Source organism: Salvelinus sp. IW2-2015, linkage group LG4q.2 (genome assembly GCF_002910315.2).
Source record: "Salvelinus sp. IW2-2015 linkage group LG4q.2, ASM291031v2, whole genome shotgun sequence".
Classification (NCBI taxonomy): Eukaryota; Metazoa; Chordata; class Actinopteri; order Salmoniformes; family Salmonidae; genus Salvelinus; species Salvelinus sp. IW2-2015.
The window spans coordinates 13936336-13958656 of record NC_036843.1 but is presented as its reverse complement, the minus strand read 5'-3'; the positions used below and the strand labels follow the sequence as shown (position 1 = coordinate 13958656).

The window sequence follows — 22321 nt, the reverse complement described above, 5'->3', positions numbered from 1 at the left end:
CAATTAGAGACAGCTGTCTATCGTTGTCTCTGATTGGGAACCATATTTAGGCAGCCATATTCATTAGGTAGTTCGTGGGTGATTGTCTATGTGTAGTTTTTAGTGTCAGCACTATTTGTTTATAGCGTCACGTTCGTTCGTTTGTTGTTTTGTTTAAGTGTTCTTCATTATGTCGCTTAAATAAATAGAAAATGTTGCGCCTTGGTCCTCTCTTCCACCATATAACGATCGTGACAATGGGACCACGCAGCTGTCATACCGCTCAGGAAGGAGACGCGTTCTGTCTCCTAGAGATGAATGTACTTTGGTGCGAAAAGTGCAAATCAATTCCAGAACAACAGCAAAGGACCTTGTGAAGATGCTGGAGGAAACAGGTTCAAAAGTATCTATATCCACAGTAAAACGAGTCCTGTATCGACATAACCTGAAAGGCCACTCAGCAAGGAAGAAGCCACTGCTCCAAAACCGCCATAAAAAGGCCAGACTACGCTTTGCAACTGCAAATGGGGTCAAAGATCGTACTTTTTGGAGAAATGTCCTCTGGTCTGATGAAACAAAAATATAACTTTTTGGCCATATTGACCATCATTATGTTTGGAGGAAAAAGGGGGAGGCTTGCAAGCCAAAGAACACCATCCTAACCGTGAAGCACGGGGTGGCAGCATCATGTTGTGGTGGTGCTTTGCTGCAGGAGGGACTGGTGCACTTCACAAAATAGATGGCATCATGAGGGAGGAAAATTGTGGATATATTGAAGCAATATCTCAAGACATCAGTTTGATGTAAAGCTTGGTCGCAAATGGGTCTTCCAAATGGACAATGACCCCAAGCATACTTCCAAAGTTGTGGCAAAATGGCTAAAAGACAACACAGTCAAGGTATTGGAGTGGCCATCACAAAGCCCTGACCTCAATCCCATAGAAAAATTTGTGGGCAGAACTGAAAAAGGGTGTGCGAGCAAGGAGGCCTACAAACCTGACTCAGTTACACCAGCTCTGTCAGGAGGAATGGGACAAAATTCACCCAACTTATTGTGGGAAGCTTGTGGAAGGCTACCCGAAACGTTTAACCCAAGCGAAACAATTTAAAGGCATTGCTACCAAATACTAATTGAGTGTATGTAAACTTCTGACCCACTGGGAATGTGATGAAAGAAATAAAAGCTGAAATAAATCCTTCTCTCAACTATTATTCTGACATTTCACATTCTTAAAATAAAGTGGTGATCCTACCTGACCTAAGACAGGGAATGTTTACTAGGATTAAATGTCAGGAATTGTGAAAAACTGAGTTTAAATGTATTTGGCTAAGGTGTATGTAAACTTCCGACAACTGCACATTACTGCCCTGCATGTACAGTATACTGCCTTGCATTTGTGTTGTATTGATCGCCCTCTGCCAAAACATCATGTCTAATGTACTACCCACTCTGGGGTAAAACGTCACTTAATGTCGAATACACTTAAAGATGGGATAATAAATCAGTGTTATAGTTTATGGATGACCAGCTATGTTTCATCTTTGTTCTCTCTATATAAATGTATGTTATATAATGTTAAACACAGGTCCACATCTCAGATGTACACCAGCACAGCCATGGAACAGCCCCAGTCAGTTAACCAGACCACAGTAGTCTCTGACCAACAACACACACAAGGATTGCAAGTAGACAAGCTACAAACAAGGTCTCTCATTCTAACGAGTTGACAATCTATTACGCAAAGCTTACCTTTATGATTAGTGCCTGGCTTTTAGTGCCTGATACTGTCTTTTCCCTGTGTGGGTTTGTACATGATGCTTGTCTGGCCTGGGTTACTATGCAGCGGTCCTACTCTCTCTCTCTTGCTGTGAGCTCATACTTTATTTTAGCCCAGGCTCTTAAATCATTTAACAAGAAGCATCCCTTTGAAAACACACCCAGACTCAGACAAGGTGACTAGGCACCACTGCGGCACCTCAAATGTTTCATCATCGTCCCTCTCTCTGATCAAACCCTATATACACACTCTCTAAAGTCTGTGTTTATCTCCTCTTTTGCCTTTCCCTCTTATACACGTTTCCCAACAACTGTAATATGTAGCATCTTGTCCTGTGAGAGATTAGTCTGATCTATACTGCTGGTGAGGGGGGGCTGAACAGAGGGGTGGGGGGTAGCCCCTCCCATAATTGGGTTAGCGTGCTGCTCCGGAGGTCTATTTTACAGGAGAGATTAGAAGAGCCCTGCGTCACTCCAGTGTGGACTGCTCCGACTGTGGATGCTGCAGAAATCCCTCTGTCTCGCCGGCCGCTTGTTCGTTCGCTCACTCCTTCACTCTCCTCTCTCGCTCTCTCTCTGGTCCTGCGACTCATCCCTTCCAGCTGTGACTGACTGAGAGAAGGCAGTTTGAGGCAGAGGCTGCAGTTCCAGTCCGGCCAGGACAGGGAAACTGCCAGAGCTCATCAGCAGCCAGGGCAGGGCCGCTGTGCTGCCGACTGCCAGTCCCAGGACAGGACCCCCTCTCCCTCCCAGGACCCCGGTGGACCGACGATATGTGCGACTGTTTCAACCTGGGCTTCCCCAACTGGCATGGCTCGCTGGGCACAGGTGGGTATCCCTCTCTCTCCTATCTCTGTTTCTATCGTTGTCCTCAACTATTCCTTGATTCAGCGCTAGAGCTCAGCATGTGTGAGTGAGTGTGTTGGGAGGCTGCTGCTGCTAAGAGCAGAGTGCTGAGTCGTGTTGCTGACCTGCTGCTTGTCTGCTTGCCTGCAGTGTGTGGATGGGTGTGTCTGCAGTGTGCTGCCTGGGTGTGCCTGCTGCGTAGGGATGTGCTTGATATGTTTACATGAGTTGATGTACTTTTTTCCAGGTGTATAGTTATTATCCAAGAGCCCAGGCAGAATGTATCAAATGATGAATGCACAGTTCACCATCTGTCATTCACAATGTAAACTTAACTTATTTAAGTTTAATATAGACACAAATTCTGAAGGCTGAACTCATTGAAAGTTTGTAACATAGCCCATGTTTGCTTGAACCATTTAAAATGAATTCAGTTTTTCAAAGCATTTCTGGGAAGGTTAAGAAGTATTTGATCTTTTGTTGAAATTGTGATAATAAAACTTTCCTTTATGATCACTAAGAATATGTTGTGCCTTTCCAATGTTAGCTATGGATTTTTATTTTCTTTAAATGCTAGATTTGTGGACATTGTTATTAGATTTTGATCATTTAAATTATTTTGTCCTTGACATGTTGAAATAATGTTTATTTTTGCATATTATCTTGACTTAAATAATTACATTTTCTTGACTAATGCAGTGCATATCATCTCAATGTTATTCTCTAACATAATCTGTAAGGGTCCATCCCACTGGGCAAAAGCTGATTGAATCAACATGGTTTCCAAGCCAACATGGTTTCCAAGAACATCTTTGTGATGACGTTGAATCAATGTGGAAAACTGATTGGATTTACAAAAAGTCATCAACTTAAGGGAATTGTGTCTTTTTGAACCTATCTTTTAGCCTAAATCCAATGACAGGGTGACATTTTTTGTTGATTTCACTTTGAATTCATGTTAGTTGACAACTCAACCAAATGTTAATCAAAACTAGATGTTGAACTGACGTCTGTGTCCAGTGGGATAATATTACAACATGAACTGCCCTCACAAAAACTGTGTAGATGCGTGAATCCAACTGGGCTCTGACCAAACAACTCTAAGTGACTACTTTCCCAAAGATGGTGGAGAAGATTGCCTGTGTCTGATGAATCTATGTTGACTCAAGGATTTGTTTTACACCTATCTGTTTGTGATTAGAATATCTGGAAGCTTTAGCTACCTTTCACCACTTTGTAATGCACACTGGGTGGACATAACTGTCCTGAAAGAACTTCCGTTATTTATTTGAACAAATGCATTTGTAATCTTTTTACACAACACACTATTGTGAATTTCGCATTGCTTTCTGATTGATTTTGTATGCATTGTGGGGCAGGTAGCCTCGAAGTTAGAGCGTTGGGCCAGTAAACGAAAGGTTGCTGGTTTGAATACCGGAGCCTAGAAGGTAAAAATCTATGTTGCTGTGCCGTTAAACAAGGCACTTAACCCTAATTTCTCCTGTGATGCTGTACAGTGGTGACCCTGGCTGTGACCGCACTCCCTGTGGGTGTCTCAGGGGGAGTTGGGATGTACAAGAAACACATTTCCATTACACACTTGTGTGTAACAGGACAAATATAAGCATTCCATTTACAATGCAGTATTTAGTGTATCATACTTTTGTACAAAAAGTGCTTTACTTGGGCACAGGTTCAAGGTTATGGAGGAAAGTGAATTCCTAGGTCTGGGAGGGACTGAAGCCAAAATGGGGCAGGGATGGGGATGATCTAATGAGATATAAGTGCCCTCTCCCCTGAGCAGAGACCTGTGCCAAATACTGGCCCAGAATTACTGTAATAGATGGTCTACTCAGCATTAGAGCCCATTGAAAGTCCATTTAAGATATCATCAACGATATCATCAATTATACACCATATACATTGGCAATCTCTTACAGACAGTCTGGGGGATGTTGTTGACTTTTATAGACATATTATTGTACTTTGCCCCTCTGTATAGAAGTATTCAGCAGTACAGGTCCCATTAGAGGGTGGGTATTCACTTATTGTTTGCTTCTAAATGTAATATATGCATGGACACGTACTCTCTCCCAGTGGGGCTATTTTTGGTACTAGTATTGGGAGGGCATCATGTGAGAATAGGGGCTAATTCTGATAGTTGAATTCCAAAACCATTATGAAACTCCTGCCACGTTAGGTGAGTATCAATTCATGTTGTGGCCGGCTAGATTGAAAGCATGCGGGATCACAGTCCCATGTCCACATAATCGTGTGGACATGGGACTGTTTTTTTCTCCCTGTCAGAAATCTGATTATACTTTAAATGCAAACAAACCACCCCCCAGAGAAAGGAGCTTGTGTCTCTTATAAAATTGGATAGGAATCATGCCCTGCTTCCCTGTAAACGAGGGACATGTAATTAATTATGCTAATGTATTTGACTAATGAGCAGAGCTCAGGGTCCTCCCAGGGCCTATGAGGATGAAAACAAACTCTAATGGCTGTAATAAGGGTCATGGGTCAGCTGGTTATGTTCAGAGAAGATGTTTGATAAAGTTGTTAGAGGAAAAAATTATGCTGTAGTGCTCCAGGTTTTTATTATTACATTATTTATTTCAGTATATATAATTACAAAATAGTTATGTAGCCACTGTTGATACATATCAAGGTGCAATCCCATTTATTAACAGGAAATTGCACATCAACCAAATTTCAATCAATCAAATGTATTTATAAAGCCCTTCTTACATCAGCTGATGTCACAAAGTGCTGTACAGAAACCCAGCCTAAAACCCCAAACAGCAAGCAATGCCGGTGTAGAAGCACAAGGTGTAGAAGCATGACTATTTATTATTTGATGTTGGCTCTGTTTAAGACTGAGAGTAACAATTAGTTTTACAGCCTAACACGTTGTTCAGGGAGGAGACTGAGGCCCATTCCCTAGCACATTAGCTAGCTAGACGCAGTCTTGACGGTGACCACACCCAAAGACAATGGTGCAGTTGCACCCGACGTGAGTCATGCTAGATTAACTCAATGAAATGTTCCAACATATTCCCTGTACGGTTTTGTCAAATCTTTACAATGTAAAATCTTTTGCTATTATAAAGTAATAGTCATATAGATTAATGTGTTTTGGGTCCTGCACAGCAGAGGACAAACAGAGCAGAAATGTGCAGACAGTATGTGTCTGTGAGTTGTGCCCTGTCCTTGAATGGCCATTGATTTATGGTATTACCTGATGGAATGCAGAATTCATTATTTGGTCCCACTTTATATGTGTCACTAAAACAATGTGTTTTACACAGTAATTACATTGTCATGTACGATGTGGTTAGACATTATTACAGATTACTTACCCAACTGCTATAATTGTTTGTGACTTGCACAATTTTAGAGATGTGCAAATACATTTGAACATTGAGGGGACCTTTTAAATTGTACAGTAACGGAGAGTTTGCTGACAAATCTAAGGCCTGCAAAAGGAATCATTTAAATGTGTAATCACATAAAACTCAATGTACAATCACACACCAACAATAAAACTGGTTACCTAACTACACCTGCCTACAGTATGCAATTACTATGTCAACACAGTTTGTAGGGACAACTTATATAAAGTACGGCAGACAGTGAATTAACTTAGATTCTTTTAGTGTGTCACCTTTCTGCTGCACCCATATGACAAATATTTGAGTAGGGAGTTTCTCCACGCTAAGTGCCAGTCTTGGTATGAGGAATATATGCCAGCCCCTGCCAACAAAATATAATATAACATGAACATCAGCAATTCTGGCTATTTTTTTATTGCGATATCAATTTGGAATTGTTCAGGATTATTTCAAGTATGCCCTTCCATTCAGCCCACACAGGGAGAGTTCCCTTGTTCCTCAGAGAACACAGAGTCCACTGTCTCTCTCCACAGTCATGACCCACTCCATTATTACCCTTCTCTCTGAACATGTATACAGTGTTTGCTGAAAATCAGTCAATCTGGAGAAAAAAGTGTGTAAAGAAGTCTCTGTGAGATGAGTGGAAATGACTAAATACTGTAAAGTTGACATAATATTTCTATATTTATAGCTGCGGTGTACATCCCTTGTAGGAGTGGAAAGGGTTATATACAGATATGTATTTTGGAGAACATCCACACCTTCATGAGAAGTATTTAAAATATGATTTGCAACTCCAATCCTAGGATTTGGCAGACTGTCCCCTGCTGTGTGCTACTCATACTGTTACAAGATTGATCTAGAAGGCTGAGCTGCAACTGAACCGGGACCCAAAAAGTGGGCAGTATCCACCCTTCATCAGAGGCTGGTTGCTCTTACTCTCTTGGGAGCAAAAACATAGCAGCTATGTTGGGAGTTTCATTCAGTCTGTTGGTTGGAATGGTTGAGTGGAATCTGTCTGAGGCGGTATTAAATGGATAAAGCAGGTTGCTACTTTAGCTTTAAGGGTGAGATATTTCCTTCAGGTAAGCCCTCTTGATATAAGAATTTCTCCATGAAAGTGTTCTTATGTGGTTGAATTAGCCTTGGCTGAACCTTGTTGGACAAGCAAACATAGTAGTAGTAGTAGTTATTTAACTAGGCAAGTCAATTAAGAACAAATTCTTATTTACGATGACGGCCTTCATAGGGTGGAAAAAGTGCACGATGATGAGCCGGCCAAATCCGGGCCGGTTGTGATACAGCCTGGATTCAAACCAGAGTGTCTGTAGTGATGCCTCTAGCACTGAGATGCAGTGCCATAGACCGCTGCGCCACTCGGGAGCAGACACTTTGATGGCTTCTTTTATTGTCTTGACTGCTGGTGTTGACATCATGATTATTATGGACTAATGATGATTTTTACATTTCACAACACTAGCTATGTTTCCATCTAATTGGCAACCGATTTTCATGCGAATATTCTAAAATCTGCATGAAGAAAATATGTGCATTTTCCCACTAGTGTTGTGTTTCCACCAAACGGGCTTGTTGCGAATGAAAATCAGTGTGTGATGACGTGGTGCACAAAATATTGACTTTTTTTGCTTACTTTTTAATTTACCTAAATAAAAATTGAAAGTTCAGTGTGTTTCCATCCTATATTTAACTCTACTGATTTTTGTCACAATAGTTTTGTCACAAAAACTATTGCGTTAAATAGCAAATGTGCCTACTCTAGTCTTAGCATATGTGCTCTAGCCAACAGCTAGCAGATACCCTACAGTGAGGGTAGGCTGTGTGGGTAGGCTAGTCTATATGATGAGATTATTATGGATTAGAGTGAGAATATTTTTATTTGTCAAACGGCAGTCAAGCATCGATCATCATGTCACCAGAATAAGACCCTCGATATTTATTGAAAAGGAGCATCAAGCTCATCATCGTGCACTTTCTCCACCCTATGAAGTTTATCATAATTTATTTCATCTGTAGCCTAATAAACTGCATGGTTTTACGAGTCGTAGTGGGAGGACCACACACCATATCATTGCGTGACTCAAAGTTGACTTCAACATGATGGTTATTATATCATTATTTGCTCATGAAGGGATTTCCACTACCATTTCTCGCATATTTAATTTTACAAACATAAAAATATCCCACCATGTCGAACAAACAAATTATCTATCTGCATTTATAAAATTGTACCGAAACTTCCTGTTTCTATCACAGTGGTCGTGAGTTTTTTTTTATATGGTATGACTTTACTCGCATAAAAACTGTGGATGGAAATGTGGTTAATGTCTAGGCCGGACTCTAGGCTATGGAATGTCAGAGGCAAACATAGTAAATCTCTTTTCAGTGTGGCAATCTTGCTAAATGCTTAAATTGTTTTTCAAATACCATCAGGTACTTATAATTTAGTTACATGTATAGTGCCTTCAGAAAGTATTCACACCTCTTGACTTTTTCCACATTTTGTTGTGTTACAGCCTGAATTTAAAATGGATTAAATTTAGATTTAGTTGTCACTGGCCTACACACAATACCCAATAATGTCAAAGTGTAATTATGTTTTTCAAATTAATAAAAAATGAAAATCTGAAATGTCTTGAGTCAATAAGAATTCAACCCCTTTGTTATGGCAAGCTAAATAAGTTCAAGAGTAAAAATGTGATTAACAAGTAACATAGTAAGTTGCATGGACTCTCTATGTGCAATAATAGTGTTTAACGTGATTTTTGAATGACTACCTCATCTCTGTACCCCACACATACAATTATCTGTAAGGTCCCTCAGTCGAGCAGTGAATTTCAAACCAGATTCAACCACAAAGACCAAGGAGATTTTCCAATGTCTCGTAAAGAAAGGCACCTATTGGTAGATCTGTAAAAAACAACAACAGTCAAATCCCTTTCAGCGTGTTGAAGTTATTTATTACACTTTGGATGGTGTATCAATACACCCAGTCACTACAAAGATACAATTGTCCTTCCTAACTCATTTACCGGAGAGGAAGGAAACAGCTCAGGGATTTCCCCATGAGGCCAATGGTGACTTTTAAACAGTTATAGAGTTTAATGTGTGTGATAGGATAAAACTGAGGATGGATCAGCAACATTGTAGTTACTTCACAAAACTAACCTACAGTAATTGACAGAGTGAAAATAAGGAAGTATCAACACTACCGGTCAAAAGTTTTAGAACACCTACTCATTCAAGGGTTTTTCTTTATTTTTACTATTTTCTACATTGTAGAATAAGTGAATTCATCAAAACTATAAAATAACACATATTAATAATGTAGTAACCAAAACAGTGTTAAAATCAAAATATATTTTATGTTTTAGATTCTTCTTGGCATTCTCTCGACCAGCGTCACCTGTAATGCTTTTCCAACAGTCTTGAAGGAGTTCCCACATATGCTGAGCACTTGTTGGCTGCTTTTCCTTCACTCTGCGGTCCGACTCGTCCCAAACCATCTCAATTTGGTTGAGGTCGGGGGATTGTGGAGGCCAGGTAAAATAGCCCTTACACAGCACGGAGGGGTTTTGGGTCATTCTCCTGTTGAAAAACAACTGAGCCCAAACCAGATGGGATGGCGTATCGCTGCAGGAAGCTGTGGTAGTCATGCTGGTTAAGTGTGCCTTGAATTCTAAATAAATCACAGACAGTGTCATCAGCAAAGCACCGCCACACCATGCATGACACCTCCTCCTCCATGCTTTATGGAGGGAAATACACATGCAGAGATCATCCGTTCACCCACACTGCGTCTCACAAAGACACGGCGGGTGGAACCAAAAATCTCCAGTTTGGACTCCAGACCAAAGGACAAATTTCCACCGGTCTAATGTCCATTGCTCGTGTTTCTGGACCCAACTAAGTCTATTCTTCTTATTGATATCTTTAAGTAGTGGTTTCTTTGCAGCAATTCGACCATGGAGGCCTGATTCACACAGTCTCCTCTGAACAGTTGATGTTGAGATGTGTCTGCTATTTGAACCCTGTGAAGCATTTATTTGGGCTGCAATTTATGAGGCTGGTAACTCGACATTTTCCATATTGACTGACCTTCATGTCTTAAAGTAATGATGGACTGTTGTTTCTCTTTGCTCATTTGAGCTGTTCTTGGCATAATATGGACTTGGTCTTTTACCAATTAGGGCTATCTTCTGTATGCCCCCCTCCCCCCTACCTTGTCACAACACAACTGATTGGCTCAAACACATTAAGAAGGAAAGAAATTCCACAAATTAACTTTTAACAAGGCACACCTGTTAATTGAAATGCATTCCAGGTGACTACCTCATGAAGTTGGTTGAGAGCTTGCCAAGCTGCCATCAAGGCAAAGGGTGGCAATTTGAAGAATCTCAAATATAAAATATATTTTTATTTGCTTAACACTTTTTTGGTTACTACATTATTCCATATGTGTTATTTCATAGTTTTGACGTCTTCACTATTATTCTACAATGTAGAAAATAGTAAAAATAAAGAAAAACCCTTGAATGAGTTGGTGTTCTAAAACTTTCGACCAGTTGTGTACATAATACAAATATTCCAAAACATGCATCCTGTTTGCAACAAGGCACTAAAGTAATACTGCAAAAAATGTGGCAAAGCAATTAACTTTTTGTCCTGAATACAAAGTATTATGTTTGGGGCAAATCCAATACAACATATTCTCAGTTACCACTCTCCATATTTTCAAGCATAGTGGCTGCATCATGTTATGGGTATGTTTGTAATTGTTAAGGAATGGGGAGTTTTTCAGGACAAAACAGAAACGGAATGGAGCTAAGCACAGGCAAATTCCTAGACGAAAACTGGTTCAGTCTGCTTTCCATCAGACACTGGGAGATGTATTCACCTTTCAGCAGGACAAATCTCCAGCTAACCTAAAATACAAGGCCAAATCTACACTGGAGTTGCTTACCAAGAAGACATTGAATGTTCTGAGTGGCCGAGTTACAGTTTGACTTAAATCTACTTGAAAATTATGGCAAGACCTGAAATCAATCAATCAATTTTATTTATATACCCTTCGTACATCAGCTAATATCTCGAAGTGCTGTACAGACACCCAGCCTAAAACCCCAAACAGCTAGTATGCAGGTGTAGAAGCACGGTGGCTAGGAAAAACTCCCTAGAAAGGCCAAAACCTAGGAAGAAACCTAGAGAGGAACCAGGCTATGAGGGGTGGCCAGTCCTCTTCTGGCTGTGCCGGTGGAGATTATAAACGAACTATGCAAGATGTTCAAAAATGTTCATAAGTGACAAGCATGGTCAAATAATAATCATGAATAATTTTCAGTTGGCTTTTCATAGCCGATCATCAAGAGTTGAAAACAAAGTGTCTGGGACAGGTGGCGGTTCCATAACCGCAGGCAGAACAGCTGAAACTGGAATAGCAGCAAGGCCAGGCGGACTGGGGACAGCAAGGAGTCACCACGGGCGGCAGTCCGACGCATGGTCCTAGGGCCCAGGTCCTCCGAGAGAAAGAAAGAGAGAAGGAGAAAATTAGAGAGAGCCAAGAATTTCCATAAATGCAAGCATGGTCAAATAATAATCAGGAATAAATCTCAGTTGGCTTTTCATAGCCGATCATTAAGAGTTGAAAACAGCAGGCTGGGACAGGTAGGGGTTCCATAACGCAGGCAGAACAGTTGAAACTGGAATGCAGCCAGGCAGGCGGACTGGGGACAGCAAGGAGTCACCACGGCCGGTAGTCCGACTATGGTCCTAGGGCTCAGGTCCTCCGAGAGAAAGAAAGAGAGAGGAGAAAATTAGAGAGAGCCAAGATTTTCAAATGTTCCATAAATGAAAGCATGGTCAAATAATAATCAGGAATAAATCTCAGTTGGCTTTTCATAGCCGATCATTAAGAGTTGAAAAACAGCAGGTCTGGGACAGGTAGGGGTTCCGTAACCACGGCAGAACAGTTGAAACTGGAATAGCAGCAAGGCCAGGCGGACTGGGAAAGCAAGGTGTCACATGCCGGTAGTCCTGACGTATGGTCCTAGGCTCAGGTTCTCAGAGAGAAAGAGAGAAGAGAGAATTAGAGAGAGCATACTTAATTCACACAGGACACTGGATAAGACAGGAGAAGTACTCCAGGTAACCAACTGACCCCTAGCCCCCCGACACAAAACTACTGCAGCATAAATACTGGAGGCTGAGACAGGAGCGGTCAGGAGACACTGTGGCCCCATCCGAAGAAACCCGGACAGGGCCAAATAGGAAGGTATAACCACCCACTTTGCCAAAGCACAGCCCCCGCACCACTAGAGGGAAATCTCAACCACCAACTTACAATCCTGAGACAAGGCCGAGTATAGCCCACAAAGGTCTCCACCACAGCACAAACCAAGGGGGGGCGCCAACCCAGACAGGAAGATCACGTCAGTAACTCAACCCACTCAAGTGACGCACCCCTCCTAGGGACGGCATGAAAGAGCACCAGCAAGCCAGTGACTCAATGGTTGTCTAGCAATGATGGTTGTCTAGCAATGATCCACAACCAATATGACAGCGCTTGAAGAATTTTGTAAAAAATGATGGGCAAATGTTGCACAATCCAGGTGTGGAAAGCTCTCTCAGACTTACCCAGAAAGACTCACCTCTGTAATCTCTGCCGAAGGTGCTTCTACAAAGTAGACGTATTGGCTAATTGGGGTCTGAATACTTATGTAAAACATATATTTCTGTATTTAATTTTCAATACATTTGCAAACATTAAAAACACGTTTTCACTTTGTCATTATGGGGTATAGTGTGTAGATGGGTGAGGATTTTTATTTATTTAATCCAATTTAAAATCTTGGAAGAAGTCAAGGGGTATGGATACTTTCTGAAGGCACTGTATGTGCAGTTTAATACTGACACACTGACACAGCACTGACACATGGTCATGTTGAAAAAGTTGTTCTACTGCATAGTGTGACTCCCTTTGAACCACCTGAGCCTTGATCCTCATAAGGTACTTGCTAAGGGAATGACACACCCTTTCAATAGGAAGTTCCCACACATAGTGTATGTCACGCCTGCTCCCGCTCCCCCTTCCTGGCGCTCAAGGGCGCCAGGCTGCCCATCATTACGCACATCTGTCACCATTGTTACACGCACCAGCGCTTCTTTGGACTCACCTGGACTCCATTACTTTGTTGATTGCTCCTCCTATATCTGTCTGTTCCTCGGTTTGATCCCCGTGTCAGCATTATTGTCGTTATGTTTCCCCTGTCCAGACGCTGTCCTTGTTCGTTTCATGTCAGTTATTTATTTAATGTTCACTCCCTGTACTTGCTTCTCGTCTGTCAGTGTCTGTCCTTACACTGTATACACACAAACTCACAAGCAAACAAAGAATTGTATACACAGCAATTCCCTATTACTTATCGCTCAAACTAACCAGCATGTTTTCAAGTGTGGCATACAACGTCAATTCATTTTACGATTCAAAAATATTGTGAATGTTTTCATACATGTTTTGGGCTCTCTACACTTTATTGCTTGCAATGTTTCGACCAGAACACATCAAACATGTTTACTTGTCTAAGTCAATCAATATCACATACAACATCTCAGAATGTAAACTCAGCATTGGATAATACTGAGCGGGGAACTTGTCTCACCTGTAACAAAGCATTTTTGATAGACAATCTTGATTTTCACGTCAACATGAAAAGAGTTTATTCAACCCCACTGCATCTTCTGATTTTATGAGACACCACTGCTTTTCACCGCTGCAATGATCTGACCAGTGACTTACAGTAGGCCTATTGTGAAGCTTCAGTCCAACCATGAGGTACTCAGCAGCTAATATGATAACATTGATAGCATTATTTGTTCTTGAATATTTGTTTTATTTCTCAGAAATGGATACTCAAGTGGCATCAGGGCAGGGGTAACTTGACAATGGAAAATATGATCACAGTATGATTGTCTATCAAAGATGATAATAATAACAATCACATTGATCCGGATGATACATTTTGAAAACGACACTCCCTTACCTACTGTACACTTCAAGGCAAATTTTGAGTTAAATCTCAAGATCAATAGAGTGGATCACTTAACAGGCAGCTGTGGAAGCTGGGTCCTTTGGGAATTCTTGCCAGGAAGAACTTCCAATAATCTCCTCCTGGGCTTTAGTATCTCTAAAGAACTCTGATACCCTGGTCAGACAGGGAGGGAGGGACGATCATCTGAAATATTTTGATAATGTTATATCCCGATAATATTCACAATAGATGTGAACAAAACATGGAAATCTTCTCCAATACCTGGTTACCTAATGAGAGATATTCTGAGGCTTTATTTTTTATTTTATGTTACTTAACATTTATTTAAATCGGCAAGTCAGTTAAAAACAAATTATTATTTACAATGACTGTCACGTTCGTCGTATGAATCGGACCAAGGCGCAGCGTGGTATGCGTACATTCTTCTTTATTTAAGAATGAACACTGAACAAACGAACAAAATAACAAACTGAACCGTGAAGCTAATATGAGTAGTGTAGACAGGCAACTAAACATAGAACAAGAACCCACGAACACCAAAGGAGAAATGGCTACCTAAATATGATCCCCAATCAGAGACAACGATAAACAGCTGCCTCTGATTGGGAACCATATCAGGCCACCATAGACATACAAATCACCTAGACCTACAAAAACCCTAGACATACAAAAAACCCTAGACAATAGAAAAACTAACGTACCCACCCTAGTCACACCCTGACCTAACCAAAATATAAAGAAAACCGAGATATCTCAGGTCAGGGCGTGACAATGGCCTACCAAAAGGCAAAAGGCCTCCTGCGGGGACGGGGGCTGGGATAAAAAAAATAATAAAACAATATATATAAATGTAGGACAAAACACACATCACGACAAGAGAGACAACACAACACTACAAAAAGAGAGACCTAAGACAACAACATAGCAAGGCAGCAACACATGACGACACAGCATGGTAGCAACATAACAACAACATGGTAGCAACACAACATGGTAGTAGCACAAAACATGGTACAAACATTATTGGACACAGACAACAGCACAAAAGGCAAGAAGGTAGAGACAACAATACATCACACAAAGCAGCCACAACTGTCAGTAAGAGTGTCCATGATTGAGTCTTTGAATGAAGAGACTGAGATAAAACTGTCCAGTTTGAGTGTTTGTTGCAGCTCGTTCCAGTCGCTAGCTGCAACAAACTGAAAAGAGGAGCGACCCAGGGATGTGTGTGCTTTGGGGACCTTTAACAGAATGTGACTGGCAGAACGAGTGTTGTATGTGGAGGATGAGGGCTGCAGCAGATATCTCAGATAGGGGGGAGTGAGGCCTAAGAGGATTTTATAAATAAGCACCAACCAGTGGGTTGCAACCATTTGAGAACTGTGGTGGTTTACCTTGAACTAAATATGCTCTTATTATTTTTCTCTTTTTATTCTTTATTTTGAGTAGGGTCCGGACGAAGGCTGAAGGGACCAGAGCCTGACACGGTGGATGATTCAGTGAGTGGCTCTACTGATATGGCAAACCTATTGTTTGCATTGGTGGACATCATGTGAATACTAAAGACTATGGGAAAGACACCCAACTCATTTGAATTAATCTCCATATAGTAACAAAAAGAACTTACTTTTAACATTTTTGTTGTAGATATGTGAAGAGCCATCTGAGTTTATAGAGGGGGAGAGACCTCGCCCTCAAGGATCCTCCCCTGTAGATGAATACCCTGAGACTGACAAATACAAGGACAGTGATAAACAGGTACACAATGCTGTATATTTCATCCAACCATCATGTTGACTTGCAGTGTGGATTTTTGTCAGACCGTCTGATTTCTTTAACATTCATTTTAGGGTGGAGGTGGGAGTGGCAAAAAAGGAAAGAGAGGTTTTGGGTCCCTGTTTGAAAAGCGCTCCCCTGCCAAGATGAGTCAACTGGAGGTCAGACAAGTCTGCATTATCTTTAACTCATGGAGAAGCATGGCTTCAGGTTTTCATTTGTGGTACATAACATGTTGGTATTTCAACATTTCTCATGTTTTTCTTTCATTATTTTTTTTTGTGTAAACTCAGAGCCCAGAGTCAGGAGTGATTGTGAAAATGGCAAAAGAGACATGTGCCGAGGGCCTTGTTGTAAGTGGAGGGAAGGAGGGAATCTTCATCAAGGAAGTGAGGCCAGAGTCACCAGCCTCAAAGCTTCTTAGTGTACATGAGGGTAAGCAGACAAACAGCTCCATGTTCTTTCAGACGCTGAACCAAAAAAGTAGCCTATAGACCAAAAGCTGAAAGCAAAGGACATATCGGTGAAATGTGGAGTGAAATGGGTTAAATGTGAAGTAACAGAGCCAAGGTTGTTTTTGCTATCCAGGGTAAGAGACTCCCACATTTTTGGCTTTGAATGATCGTATATGTTAGAGTTCTACAGTTCAAATGTTGATTTATTGGTATTTCTATGTCTTCCTTTTGTTCATTCAGGTGATCAGATACTCAGTGCCACTGTGTATTTTGACGATGTTACATATGAAGATGCTCTACAGATATTGGAACATGCCCAGCCTTACAAGATGGAGTTACTTCTGAAACGCAAACCAATAAAGACATCCACCCTTGAGAGTGAACCAGCCCTTGAAATCATCCAAGTAACTATCACTATGTTCTTTTTCTGGATATGTAGATTAGTGTTATGTCTTTGGCTCTTTTTCTCATTCAGCAATCAATCAGCTATTCACTTTTGTTATCCTACAGGTGGAAGAAGGTTCCTCTCCGGAAATGAGGGGACATTCAAAGACAAAAAAGCATGGTGACCGAATCTCTTGGCCCAAGTTCCCCTCCTTCAGCAAAAGTCAAAAGTCCCATTTTAAGAGGTCTCACAGTACTTCAGAGGCAGATGATAAGAGGAAGCTGGAGCTTAGCCCTACAACAAGTGACACAGAGTCGCCAATAAAATCTCAGGAGGCTGTTATAGGAAAGACAAAGAAGCATAAGATAAAGATATCAAGCATGAAGATGAAGGGCCGCAAGAGCATGTCTGTTGAGCAGCCGGACCAGAACATACACATACTAACTGTAGAACGTGTAGAGGGTATGGAAAACCAACAGAGTCAAGATGACATACACTCACCGGATGGTCTAGAGAGCGCATCAGTAGATACATCTCAAGTATATGTATTAGAATCAGAATCTGAAAAAATTGAATCCACCAAGATAAGAAATGAATGCATTCTTCCAAACCTGGCAGGCTCTGAAACTAAACAACACAAGGTAGAACTCATTAGTCTGGACAAAACTTTGAAAACCACAGACAGAACAGTTGCTCTTGCTGATCAAGAAAGTCCCTCAACCAAGAAATCTCCAGAGGGAAAGAAAAAGAAGAAAGAGAATAAAGAGAGGTCAGAACTAAAGTTTACATTCAAGGGAAATGAGAAAAAAGACAAACACAAGCAAAACATACCAGTAAAATTATCACTAAAAAGCCTGAAGACACCAAGAGCAGATATGATAACATCTGATCTGTCTGCACATGACAATTCATTGCTGAGCCCAACAGTAGTATCACATACGGAGCTGGAGGAGTGTCAACTCCCAATTGATATCAACACTCAAGTAATCATCAATGAGAGTTCAGGGAAAACCCTACCCTCCACTGATATGGAAATGAGCATGCCAAAAGTAGACATCTGCCTTGACATGTCAGATATAGGACTTATCAGGAAATCCCCTCAGATTGGACAAGAACAACACTTGAAAGAAACATATGTTAAAACTGATGTGAATGCACAGGAAATTAGCATACATGCTAAGGTCATCAGTATTACAATGGAACCTGACTCGCAGATGGAAATACAAGCTTCAAAGTTACCTACAGAGAGAAGCATTGATGATGTTTTAGCACAAATTGGTACAAGATCTGCTCCCAAATTTAAACTGCAGAGGGTGGATCCTGCTGACTTTGTTACTGACAAACCCATAAAAATGACAGACGTGAAGATTGTAGAAATGGACGTGAAAGGACTTACAGTTGAGGATAAGGGTTTAAAGATACTTCCAAGCCGTGAGGATATTGAGATCCCAGGCATAGAAGATGCATCATTAACTAGCATCAAGGCCCCAGTGATAAAACAGCCTAAAACAGCATTCACTCTTCCTGTTGAAGAAATCCAGGCGCAGACTGTACAGATGGTTATAGACGTTGATAGAGTTAAAGAGGCTGTCTCCAAATTGCCAGGGTTCAAGCTGCCGAAGGGTGACATTGCAGGCCTGCCTGCTCATCAACAAATCACAATGACAGACGTGAATACAGAAAGAGTAGATGCCACCCTATCTAAAATCACAGACATAAAGGCACAGTTGGACACATATGTCAAAAAGAGTGACATAAATGCTTTACCAGAAAAGTTGAGCAGGAGCTCAGTTACCACATTCAAATTGCCAAAGACCCAACTTTTTGATCTAGGTGCTCATGAACCTATTACTATGACAGAAATAGACGATACAAAAACAAAACAGGAAGCTGGAAAGACCAATGAGGATGAAATCCAAATTGAACTCCATAAACGAGAGAACGTAGAGAAAGCTGGAATGGAAACTATACAACAAAAAGGAACTCCCAACAAAGTGGAAAAGGAAAAAGAGACTGGTGAAATTCTGGAGCCTAAGTTGGCAGTACCAGTACCTGAGGGGCCAACCATCACATCTGAGGAGAGAAATCGTATACCTGCCACTTACACTAAAGGATTAGATAAGAAGTCAAAGAAAGCAAATATTTCAATGCCTAGGTTTGGAATAACACAAACGGATATTAGATTCCCAGACATTGGGATTGGACTACCAAAAAGAGACACCTCGGTGGAAAAGAAGGATGAGGTCAAAGATGAAAGCAATGCATTGCACCTTGAAATGAAAATGTCAGAGGCTGAAATTAAACTCAGCAAAGTACCAGATTCGGAATATTCCACTATCAAAACTCATGTGACAGACCATCAAACACCTACAATACGAACTTTATGCTCAGAAACAATGCCAGAGGTACCTTCATCTGACATTAAAGGAGCAGTTATGGGCATTGATGTCCAATCTGTTGATGTCGGGAGAGCAGACATCCAAATACCGGATGTTGAAGTCGAAGTACCCTCCGTTGAAGTTGAAATACCAGAAACAGTTTATAAAGATATTGATGTGAAAATGAATAAACGACAGATATCATTCCCCAAAATTGGAGTTAAAGCCCCAGAGATTGATGTTAGTGTGCTAAAACCAGACATCTCTCTTCCCGAGGGAAACATGGAGGTCAAATTGCCTGAGGTGGAAATTGAAGTTCCAGAGCTTCAAGTGGAAGTGAAAGATACTGTAGGGTCCCCCTCAAGATTTAAAATCCCAACTTTAAAATTCCCTCAATTTGGAACAGTTGCTCCAATCGTCACAGTAGAGTTACCTGATGTGGACAAGGATATCAAACTTCATGGAACTGAAAGACCAGAACCCAAGCTGTCAATATCAGGAAAAGTTCATGCAGTTGACTTTGAGAAACAGAGTGACTTTAAAAAATCTAGTGTTAAGATCGCATCTATAGATGTGGATGTGAAGACTAAAGGACTTGAACTGGAGGGACAAGGAAGCAAGTTTAAACTGCCAAATCAGGGAATTTCATTACCAAAAGTAAAAGGTCCTGAGATCGATTTAGGTGTATCGAAGAAAGACATAGATGTCACTTTACCAGAGACCAACGTGGAGATCCAACCACCTGATGTTGAACTCAAAGTGTCTTCTGGTGAAGTTGAAATGCCTGAGCGAGCTGCTACAGAGATTGATGTGAAAGTGAAAAAGCCACGGATTTCATTTCCAGGGCTTGGATTTTCAAAACCTGAAGTATGTGAGGTTGATGTCAGTCTTCCAAAGGTGGATATTTCTCTTCAAGAAGGAAATGTGGGAGTCAAAAAGTCAGAGGTGGAAATGACAGCTCCAGAGATTCAAGATGAAGTGAAACATGATATTGAGCTTGAGGGACAAGGAAGTAAGTTCAAACTACCCAAATTTGGAATCTCAATGCCAAAGGTAAAAGGTCCTGAGATTGATTTAAGTTTATCAAAGAAAGTCATAGATGTCACTTTACCAGAGGACAAAGTGGAGGTCCAACCACCTGATGTTGAAATCGAAGTGCATTCTGGTCAAGTTCAAATGCCAGAGGGAGCTGCTACAGAGATTGATGTGAAAATGAAGAAGCCCCGAATGTCATTTGGATGGTTTTCAAAACCAGAAGTGAAAGCACCTGAGGTTGATGTCAGTCTTCCAGAGGTGGATATTTCTTTTCCAGAGGAAAAGTGGAAGGTCAAAGAGCCTGAGAGAAATGAAACTCCAGAGATTCAAGCTGAGTGAAAGATTACGTAGGCTCCCCCTCAAGATTCAAAATGCCAACTTTAAAATTCCCTCAAATTTGGAGCAGCTCTCCAAAACATCACAGAGAGGTAATCCTGATGTGGACCAAGACATCAAGGTTTATGAATACTGAAATTCCAGAAACCAAGCTGACAATGCAGCCATTAACATGAAAAAGCCAAGTATGTGACCCTTAAAGGCCCATCTATAGATCTGGATGTGAAGAGCAAAAGACTTGAACATTGTCACTTTACCAGAGGCCAGCGTGGACGTCCAACCACATAGCACGAACTCAAAGTGCCTTCTAGTAAAAGATGAAATCCTGAAGGTTGCTACAGAAATGGAGTTAAAAATGAAAAAGCCACGGATGTCATTTGGATGGTTTTCAAAATCAGAAGTGAAAGCACCGGAGGATGATGCCAGTCTTTCCAAAGGGATATTTCCTTCCAGAGGTAAAGGTGGAGGTCAAAGAGCAGAGGTGGAAATTAAAAGCTCCAAGAAAAATCAAAGTTGAAATGAAACATGGATTGAGCTTGAGGGACAAGGAAGTAAGTTTCAAACTACCAAAATTTGGAATCTCATTCCGAAGGTTAAAGTCCTGAAATTGACTTAAGTATCTCAAAGACAGATGTAGATGTCAACTTACCAGAGAGAAGAGCAGACCTCCAACTACCTGATGTTGGAAGTCGGAGTCCCTCTGTTGAAGTTGAAAATACCAAAGCAGTTTCTAAAGATATTGATGTGAAAATGAAAAGCCCGAATGTCATTCCCCAAATTTGGATTTCAAACCAGAAGTGAAAGCACCTGAGGTGATGTCAGTCTTCCAGAGGGGATATTCTTTTCCAGAGGAAAAGTGGAGGTCAAAGAGCCTGAAGTAAGAAATTGAAGCTCCAGAGATTCAAGCTGAGGTGAAAGATACTGTAGGCTCCCCCTCAAGATTCAAAATGCCAACTTTAAAATTCCCTCAATTTGGAGCAGCTGCTCCAAACATCACAGTAGAGGTACCTGATGTGGACAAGACATCAAGGTTCATGAATATGAAATTCCAGAAACCAAGCTGACAATGTCAGCCATTAACATTGAAAAGCCAAGTATTGACCTTAAAGGCCATCTATAGATCTGGATTTGAAGAGCAAAAGACTTAACATTGTCACTTTACCAGAGGCCACGTGGAGGTCCAACCACATAGCACTGAACTCAAAGTGCCTTCTGGTAAAATGAAATTCCTGAAGGAGTGCTACAGAAATGGATGTAAAAATAAAAAAGCCACGGATGTCATTTGGATGGTTTTCAAAATCAGAAGTGAAAGCACCGGAGGATGATGCAGTCTTCCAAAGGGGATATTTCTCTTCCAGAGTAAAGGTGGAGGTCAAAGAGTCAGAGGTGGAAATTAAAGCTCCAGAAAATCAAGTTGAAATGAAACATGGAATTGAGCTTGAGGGACAAGGAAGAAGTTCAAACTACCAAAATTTGGAATCTCATTGCCGAAGGTTAAAGGTCCTGAATTTGACTTAAGTATCTCAAAGACAGATGTAGATGTCAACTACCAGAGAGAAGAGCAGACCCCAACTACCTGATGTTGAAGTCGGAGTGCCCTCTGTTGAAGTTGAAATACCAAAAGCAGTTTCTAAAGATATTGATGTGAAAATGAAAAAAGCCCCGAATGTCATTCCCCAAATTTGGATTTTCAAAACCAGAAGTGAAAGCACCTGAGGTTGATGTCAGTCTTCCAGAGGTGGATATTTCTTTTCCAGAGGAAAAGGTGGAGGTCAAAGAGCCTGAGGTAGAAATTGAAGCTCCAGAGATTCAAGCTGAGGTGAAAGATACTGTAGGCTCCCCCTCAAGATTCAAAATGCCAACTTTAAAATTCCCTCAATTTGGAGCAGCTGC

General features: G+C 41.0%; 1 protein-coding gene across 1 annotated transcript; it reads left to right on the top strand.

The window, feature by feature from the left end:
* The first annotated feature begins 2529 nt into the window (after positions 1-2529).
* Positions 2530-20431, top strand: LOC111962980 (protein AHNAK2-like). Its single transcript, XM_070443273.1, has 7 exons — positions 2530-2584; positions 15513-15562; positions 15711-15855; positions 15921-16009; positions 16133-16274; positions 16535-16698; positions 16805-20431. Exons 1-7 carry the CDS (start codon positions 2530-2532, stop codon positions 20429-20431), a joined length of 4272 nt encoding a protein of 1423 aa, XP_070299374.1.
* Positions 20432-22321: the final 1890 nt, after the last annotated feature.

Excerpts from the sequence above, each read along its gene's own strand:
- LOC111962980 (XM_070443273.1), top strand. The coding sequence starts at position 2,530 with ATGTGCGACTGTTTCAACCTGGGCTTCCCCAACTGGCATGGCTCGCTG. Across the intron at positions 15,563-15,710 it reads CTGACACGGTGGATGATTCA|ATATGTGAAGAGCCATCTGA; the intron begins GTGAGTGGCTCT and ends TTTTTGTTGTAG. Across the intron at positions 15,856-15,920 it reads ATATTTCATCCAACCATCAT|GTGGGAGTGGCAAAAAAGGA; the intron begins GTTGACTTGCAG and ends TTTAGGGTGGAG.